At 44.9% G+C, this 8,682-nt stretch overlaps 1 protein-coding gene across 1 annotated transcript; it reads right to left on the reverse strand.

The window, feature by feature from the left end:
* Positions 1-1,901: 1,901 nt before the first annotated feature.
* LOC117854026 (mediator of RNA polymerase II transcription subunit 6) lies at positions 1,902-7,646 on the reverse strand. The gene is made up of 5 exons (XM_034736306.2): positions 7,256-7,646; positions 6,994-7,168; positions 6,720-6,789; positions 2,765-2,874; positions 1,902-2,513 (listed from the first exon to the last, which is right to left on the reverse strand). The coding sequence occupies exons 1-5, from the start codon at positions 7,504-7,506 to the stop codon at positions 2,355-2,357; spliced, it is 765 nt and encodes a 254-aa protein (XP_034592197.1). The 5' UTR covers positions 7,507-7,646; the 3' UTR covers positions 1,902-2,354.
* Positions 7,647-8,682: the final 1,036 nt, after the last annotated feature.

The raw sequence follows: 8,682 nt of genomic DNA on the forward strand, positions 1-8,682 counted from the left end.
GGTAGGAGCAAGAGCCGTACTAAATGGGGTCTGATCAATCTTTCTATCACAAACTTCGATAGCTTCTCCTTTCTTTCTTTTTTAGTACTGGGTCTTCCTATGATCCTTTAATTTCTTCAAACATGTTATTTTGAGGTGTTTTCTCAGTCACGTATCTTTGCATCCATATATATTACTCCCTCCATCCCAAATTGTAGGTCGTTTTGACTTTTTTATGTGTATAGTTTTTGCTATACACTTAGATGTAGTGTATGTCTAGATGCATAATAATATCTATGAACCTAGAAAAACCAAAACGACCCACAATTTGAAACGGAAGGAGTAGAAGACATGCTATCCTCCACTTATTATCATTTATCACAAAAATATCAGCGGTACGTGTCAGTGTGTATGTGTATGTTAGCATTTACGACCTGCGAGGATCAACGCTAGGCGAACGCGGATAGATGGTTCAAGCGTACTTAATTGGTTAGGATTAGACATGATTATTAGGGTCTTAATTGGTTATAATAGACATAAATCCTCTTGGCAGGGTTTCGACTTCTAAAACGGGGATTAGACATGATTATTAGGGTCTTAATTGGTTATAATAGACATAAATCCTCTTGGCAGGGTTTCGACTTCTAAAACGGGGAGGAGCTGGAGGAGCTTTTTTTTACTCCAGCTTCTCAATACAAAACGGCTCCGGCTCCTCTAGTGCTTCAAATGTGAAGCTGTTTTTGACCAAACTGCTTGGTAGGACTCCAGCTGGAGCTGTAGGAAAAGTCAGAGCCAAACCTTGCCAAAGGGACTCATAGTGGTCGGTAGGTATCAGGTCTAGATCTAATGTAATGGCCTCGAAACTTTTTTCCATCACTTAAAATATGGACAAAACCTTCTATCTGCTTTAAAGTTATTCACTGTTGCTAGCATTGTGGACCTAACGTACTGCAATGTACGTGCAATGGCTAAGAGCATCTCCAAGAATCCTCAAAATATAATCAAAAAGGAAACTCCTGCTCCAGCGGTTACCCAAACTAGTACCCAATTTTTACGCACGCCCAATCCCAGCGGCAAACGGAGCCAAATTTCCACCCCTTGCTCGCGCTCCCAATCCGCAAAGCCGATTCCCGCAACGCGAACCGACAGCCGCGATTTTTTTTCTTCCTCCGCGTGATTTCTCCTGCTACGCGCTTCTCCGCTCTTCACAGCCGACGCTGCATCTCCATAGTCCTGCAGGCGGCAGGCGGGCATCGTGCGCCCCCTGCATCTTCTCGGCAGGTGTTGAACCCGGCGGTATTTTTTCCCCTTTTGTTTCAGGAATCAGGAGGCCAGGACGTGGTGAATGGTGATCAATAGGCGGCGGCACGACTATGGAGCCGCAGTCGCGGCGTTCTTGGATCGAGGAAGATGGGAGTGGCACTGTTTGTTCGTTAAATCTTGACGTGAAAAAAAAAAACAATAGATGGCCCACCCAATGGATGAGGTGGCATGAATTTAAATCTGTTTTGGAAGTAATTATGGGAACTGTTGGAGAGTAGTGAGTTTTTTCCTCCCAATATTTTTGGCAAGTTTAAAAACCAGTTTTTATCTTTTGGGCACTCTCGGAGATGCTCTAATAAAGCTAAACCTGTCCTTGATCTCAGTCGGATCTGGAGATGTCAGATAAAACAAAAGCCAAAACAGACTGCTCTGCCATGAGCATGCATGCATGAGCCTACTCGTACGGTCGTATCTCCAGTGACCGGGGGTAGGTTTGGTCATCCTAGCAGCCATTTTCTTTCTTTTTTCTTTTTTAAGCAGCCATTCTAACCATTCTACACTGGTACTTGTATCTGTGCGGGCAGGTATAGTACAACACTGTATTCTAAAAGAAAAAATATCAGGATGGCATCAACAAAAAGATCATACAAGGGATCAAATACAAAGCAGGTACAACCTCCAATCAGGATTGAACTCTTAACAAAAGCAAGTACAAAATTCGGGAGTCAAATAACTTACTGTAACAACGTCATGACAGCAGCAGAAAATGGAAGTCGCAGATGGTCACCGGCTATCAGGTCATATGACTTTTAAGTCTACAATCACTAATGCATGAGTCCCCCAGTCTTGCACACTTGTAAAACCGAAAAACTATAGCCACTTCATGAAGTCAAAAATATCTCAGTGGAAACAAGTCAACAACAATAGCAGATAACACCGGATCAAATGCCATTGCCTAATCTACAGCCTAACCCATGGAAATATCATGCCAGGTGGTTAGTTCTGTCTTTTGGCCTTAAATAAAACCATCATGACTGAATCCAAAGTCCACATCTGCGACTTAAAAACATACAGGTAGTTCTTGAGTCAGCTGTATTTAAGCTACAAATCTCTCATTGGAATCTTGGTCTTTTTGCAGGGCCTTGATCAATGATAGGGTCAAGTTGAGGCGGTGCCTCTGATGCCAGCACATCATCTGGTGCTTTCTCTTGTTCTGCTGATGGCGGGACATAGCCCTCAGGATAAGGTGGAGGGGGAGGGGCAGCACCAATCTGCAAAGAAAATGTGTCAGAATTTTTAAAATATAATTAACCAACAAGGGAAGAGATGTAGCAGGTTGACAGGATCAACAGTAATCTCAGAAGTTAGCCACGGAGGAATCTCTACACTGCATTTACTCTTTTGTCTAACTAGTGTTATCATCTATATTAAGTGACCGTATAACAGAAGGCATTTCCTCCCTGAGCCACAATCCCACATAACATGCGAAGTTATTAACCACAGAAAATAGAAACCATATTACCTTCCGTTTCAAGGATGAGAGGATATGATCAATTCGTTTAAGTTCCTTCAGGTCGATTGCTTCCTTTTGTGTCTTTGATTCAGAGGCTGCTGCATCAGACTCAGTTTCCACTGCAATGTACAAAAACAGACATTCCTAGTAACACTTCTCTTTCAAAGTGAAGCTAGATGTGCTTCATGAATTACTCAGCAACTATTTTATGCATATGATCTTTAATGCAACTATCACTATCGAGCACGGCCAATGGGTCAAGTTAAAATGAAGTTTTGCATCAAATCTTAAGTTGCCCATACTATTTTGTTTCTGTTCTCAGCTCCAATAGCCAAGCCAAGAGGAACTGAAAAAAGAAGGCCAAGCCAAGCACTAATTTGGCAAATAGATCAAGTTACCAATTCATTTGCAGACTCTACTGCCAAAAATTGCAAAAGCCTGAATCAAACTATCAAAATACTCTTCTTCAGAAGGGGGAAAGAAATACAAGAACTAATTTATCCACCTGGCCCTCAAATGAAATGCTTATGCCATGAATCATACAAGGACAACAACAAAACCTTCTGCCCAAGCAAGTTAGGGCAGGCACTGCCGTGATCCATGCGCTGCTAATTTATGCATAAGCTGCTGCTGGTTCGTAAGCACACCTCCAAAAGCCAAGAATGGAACTACAGCCGTGTAACACCCCGGGTGTTAATATTACGATTAGAGAACTTCATTAGTGCATAATGAGCATCATGTCATTGCAACAGTTTAAACTCCGATAAATTGACATTTATTGTTCAAATGCAACTCTGTGAAGAAACTTCAGTTTTTGCAATATAATTGTGGCTCCTTTAAATACTTGATGAATTTAAATTTATTCATTTTATTTAAATACTTGATGCAAAATGATGAATTTACAGAATTTTTGCTTAATTTTTTTGGGTGATGTGTGCTAAGTGAAGTTTCAATTTCAACTGTTTTCCTTTTCAAATTCTGTGCCAACCTATTGAGCTCTGCAGTGGTTTCAAGCTTCTTTGTGTTCTTTGTGTTTTTATCTTTACAATGGATATTTTTTTTGGGGGGATTTTTGGTCAGTAGTAACTTGCTCTTTTCAAGGAGGAAAGATCTTTTCGAAAAAATGGCATGGGCCCACTCGTCACTCCTTTCTCCCTCCTCCCATCCCTCTGTTTTCCCTGTCGCGGGTGACAGAGCGCTCCCCGCGATGCCGCCACACGCCGGCGACCGCGCCTGCACGACCCCCTCGCAGTCAACCCGCAGGACGACTAATCGTACCATGCCCATGCCGCGGACATCCCGGGCCGTACCGCACCATGCCGCAGACGTTCGCGCCATGCCGCGGACGTTCGCGCCAGCACCGCCTCGCCCGTGCCCGCCACTGCTCGCTCGTCCCCACCATCCTTGGCCACTGCTCGGCCCTGCACAGACGCCAACACTGTGGCCTTATCTCCTCCCTTGACCGCCCGGCCTCCTCTCCCCTCCCTTTTTCTTTCTTCTTCCTCCGGCTGGACAAAGCAGAAACAGAGAAGAACCGAGCAAGCAGTCACCGCCCGCCAGCCAAATCCTTGAGCTCCCCTCCACCAACTCCAAATCACGGCCTCCCACAACTACTAAACCTTCCCGGCTACCTCCTCCACCACTCCTTGCCCGGCACCAGGACCCCAATCTCCAGGGATTAGAGCTCCCGTGCTGCCATTGCCACCGACCAAAACTCCACTCGCCACCACCCACCTCACTGTCGACACCCACCACCCCGACCTTCCTTTTGCAACCAACAACCAAAATAGACTCTTGGTGAGCCCCTGTTCGTGACGCGCTCTCTATTTCTTGGAGTTAGGCTAGTTGCCACGCTCGATTTCGCGCTCGCCGCTGGAGTGTCACCGCCGCTCATCGGGGGTAGCCTTAGAGCTAGGGTTTCAGGTAAAGGAGTGGGCAAGAGGGTGCGACCAGATGAAGAAGAGGTCACGGGGTAGTCACCAGGGCAGGGGAAACCACCACCGGCGGCCGTGCGTGCGCACGGCGCCTAAGAAAGAAGGAGAGAAGGGTGGTGTTGTGAGGAAATAGAAAGTCCAGGAGGTTGAGTGAAAGTTCTGGGTTTAAGCGCTAGTGGGAAATCTTCAAGGGGCCTAGGCGCTAGATCCAGGGGTTGGTTTGTAAAGGGAAGGGTAGATCTGCGGGTAAAATTTGGTTCCAAGGGCGTAATTGTAAAAGTATTTCTACCGTTTGCCATCCGCAGCTCAACGGGGCATGCATATGCCGTGTGTATAGGTCCACCTTGCAAGGTTATAAATCGAATCGATTCGCCGCCGCTCTCGGTTAAGAGAACCTTGATCACCGTGTCACATCGTAGTAAGAAGTGGAATGGAAGGAAATGTGAAATGATGTTGATGTTGTTAACTACTCAATTGTTTCTCCACACTGAATAGTTTTGAAAATGTTGCTCACTTAGAATGGTCAGCTCAACTTTAATTTGGATGCTAAAACTTGAAAGTAAGGATCCACTCTTAGTTGCTTTTTGGCAAAACAAATCCCTCAACCAAAAGCCTTTCATACTAGGAGTCGGCTAAGTATATACCATAGTTGGGTAAGTCTTGCTGAGTATTAGTATACTCAGCCTTGCTTTGTTGTTTACTTTCAGGTCTTAGTGAAGAAATAATAGAGTTGGTTCCCGATCAACTTTGGGATGGCTGTCCTTTACCTGAAGGGTGGTCGGTTGAGTGGTCTCCGGCCTCGCCTTGAGGTGATCGCGTGTTGGATGACATGTTGGCGGGCTACTCATGTCGTCATGTATCTCTATTTGCGCTTTATCATTTAGACTTCCGCTGTATTTTATTTAAGAACTCTGGCTTGTAATCTTTTATGAATTCCGAACTCGATTTGTAAATCAATTAAGAACTCTATGTTTGTAACCTGAAATACCATGTTGTATCATCTGCGCTCACCTTCGTGTGAGACTTGTTGCATGCTGGTTCGATCGAGATATTCAGTGGTTAAATTGGGCTTGACCCGACGGACTGTTGGATTACACCATTTTAAATGCGTGTGACCGGATTAACTATTAAAATGATGGTTAGCGCACTTGAGCCGGTTTAATTTGGGCGGTTCCGCCACAAGCCGCACCTGATACAATGTTCACAAATCACAACCAGTAGACACGCTCACTGTGCTGTGCCCAGGAATCCCATCCAGTGATAGCAAGAATTTCAGAATCTAAAGTTGTTAGGTTTAAAGAGTTAAAGTTCTTTTGACAAATCAAACATAGAAACTAATATTATTAGAAGGTTATCAACCAACAAAATCACAAGAAATGAAAACAAACACACTGACTCAGTAACATGAAACTGACAGGCAACGTATTTTTTGTTTTTCGTTGGAAACCAGATTGTAAAACACTGGTGCATACAGATGAGCAAAGCTTGCAGATTCAGCCAATTTGTGCATCTGTGACTAATTTAACGCTTATGTTCTTAGAGAAATCACAGATTTCAGGGATTTAAATTTGTAGGTGCTGTCATATAACAGGGGAGGGTTGAGAATGACAATTCTTTTATAAGCAGGACAACTGGTTTTGCAACTTTAGTGAGCTATTATATAAATCGGAATATCAGATGCTTTAGAGACAGAATCACATGTTCCTATTCAGAAAGTTTAACAGTTGTTTCCACATGATGAATCCATCACAGGTTTTTCTGTGAGTAACGGTGGTGGTAAATGTTTGATTCAGTAGGTAATTATAGCAACCATAAAGAATTATATCAGTTGGTTGTCCCATGGGAGTATCTTGCTAGCAATACAACAAAAATTTGGCCAAAGATTTACCCCCAATTCCATTTAAGACATCAAGTTCTTTAACCAGGAATCATATACCGTCATGGGGATAAGACACTTTTACCATCGATCATGTGAGAGACAGGTAAAAAGAAAAATAATGTAAATAACAGGTAAGGCGCAAGGATCATACCATTCCTAATCTTCTCCAACTTCGAGCATGCCACAGTAAAGGCTTTCGATATATGATGCATAGCCCTACTCTGCAATGTTACATGAGCAGTTCAAGTAAAACTCATAAGGGCTAAAAACACACAATCCCATTGGTACAACCCACTGAAAATGTCCACAGGATGAAAGGCTCAACTAACAGAAAGTTTTTACAGCACATTTCATAGCATTGATAGTCAGGAAAATGCAGAACCTACAATCCCCTTGCACCATAGGAAAAGGAGGAGAGGATATACTATGCGTGAGGCGAAGACATTGCAGAGCTGTGGCGCCTGGTAGATGGAGCCGTCAAGGATGTAGTAGGCGAGCATGGCGCTTGATTTCTCGGGGCTCTCCCGCTTCTGCTTCCGGATCACGAACAGGTGCGGCTCCATCACATCGCTCAGCACGTACTCTATCCCGGTCATCTTCCTGCGACCACCACACCGCACGGATCGGATACCAAACCAAAAATTCTGACGAATTGGTGGGAGATGGGGAACCGAACTAGGATCATACGTGAGTTGGGACATGTCGAGGGGGTGGATTTGTCGCGAGCGGAGGGACTCGTTGTTGCAGGTGATGTCGTAGAAGGGGGAGAGCGCGAAGTAGTCGAAGACGAGGTTGCGGTCGAGCGGGTAGCTGTTGAGCCACAGCTGGTCGCGGAAGCAGATCCCCGTCATGTCCGTGCCCGGCGGGGGCGGGAGCGCGCCCGCGCCGTCGGCCCCCGGAGGCGGCTGCCCCGGCGGGGGCAGCGGCGTCGCCGACATCGCTCTGCTCGGGTCCTCTGTGTATCCCTAGTAAGCGCCCTCAGAACACCGAGCCGAACGGATTGCGACTTAAGTTGCTAGGATTCAGGAGGTGGCGGGGCCCATGAGGCGAGGGCCGGCGGCGACCGGCGAGACGGGAGGGAAGTCTCTAGTCTGTACCCTGTAGCGCTTCAGAAGGAGAGCGCTTGCGCCGAACGTGAGATTAAGGGCCAGTTTGGCAGGACTCCGGCTCCGGCTCCGTGCGCTTACCGAAGCACGGAGGAGCCGGAGCCGCACCAAACGGTATTAACCGCGGAGCTATTTTTTGGCACATTTGGGAGGAGCCGGAGCCGTTTTAGGCCTGCATGGAGGAGCTCAAAAAAGTGGCTCCGCGGCTCCAGCTCCGCACGAGGAGCCCCTCGCGAGGAGCCCTGCCAAACTCGCCCTAACACGGACTCGCACGAGTGCTGCAAAATGAGCCAACTTTTAAAACCTAAAACTGTTTTTTGACATCTCTCACAACTCTTTATCAAATCAGATACTGATATTATAGACCCCTCTATTACAAACTAAAAAGATCAATATGTGGATTTATCTTTCTAGCTAAAATCTAAGATTTCTACAATTGGCACTACATGTTTTTTAAATTTAGGGATCGGGCATCTTACGGTTAGTTTCACTTGTCCACCGGAATTTAAATCGAGCATAGCTTAATCGATCGGATTTGAGTCTCAGACTCAGCGCGGGTGCTCACATTGACGTGCCGCGAGGCTCATGCAAGTTAATTCGTAGGGGTAGAAATTCATAGGGGTCCGTCTGTGTTTTAAAAAAAATGGAGTTTTGTACAATTAAGTTCTCAACTGTATATGTCAAAATAGTTCACACTTGCAAAACTGAAGATTTACTTGGTTTGAGGCTTTTGGTATATTATAGGATCAGGCGAACAGCTAAAACCCTGCAAACAGATCATATATACATATCATAGATCTACAAAAATTTCAATCATAGGAAGGGTAACTTAACAAATATTGAGAACAGTAGTACGATATTCATGTATAACGTTAATTACGATGAACGTCAAGTTGAATCCATTCCATGACAAAAATTAGAGCATTCTTCTACTAGAGAAATATAGAACTTCAATGATAAAACAGAACGTTCTTTTATTAGAGAAGTATAAAACTTTCTTGTCAAAGT

The sequence above is a fragment of the Setaria viridis genome, chromosome 4, assembly GCF_005286985.2.
Source record: "Setaria viridis chromosome 4, Setaria_viridis_v4.0, whole genome shotgun sequence".
Lineage (NCBI taxonomy): Eukaryota > Viridiplantae > Streptophyta > Magnoliopsida > Poales > Poaceae > Setaria > Setaria viridis.

What these genes read in the sequence shown, in the direction of transcription:
- LOC117854026 (XM_034736306.2), bottom strand. Translation starts at nt 7,506, where the DNA reads ATGTCGGCGACGCCGCTGCCCCCGCCGGGGCAGCCGCCTCCGGGGGCC. An exon ending in CTCGACATGTCCCAACTCAC is followed by an intron (nt 7,169 to 7,255) that starts GTATGATCCTAG and finishes TGGTGGTCGCAG; the next exon opens with GAAGATGACCGGGATAGAGT. An exon ending in GTTGGAGAAGATTAGGAATG is followed by an intron (nt 2,875 to 6,719) that starts GTATGATCCTTG and finishes TGTACATTGCAG; the next exon opens with TGGAAACTGAGTCTGATGCA.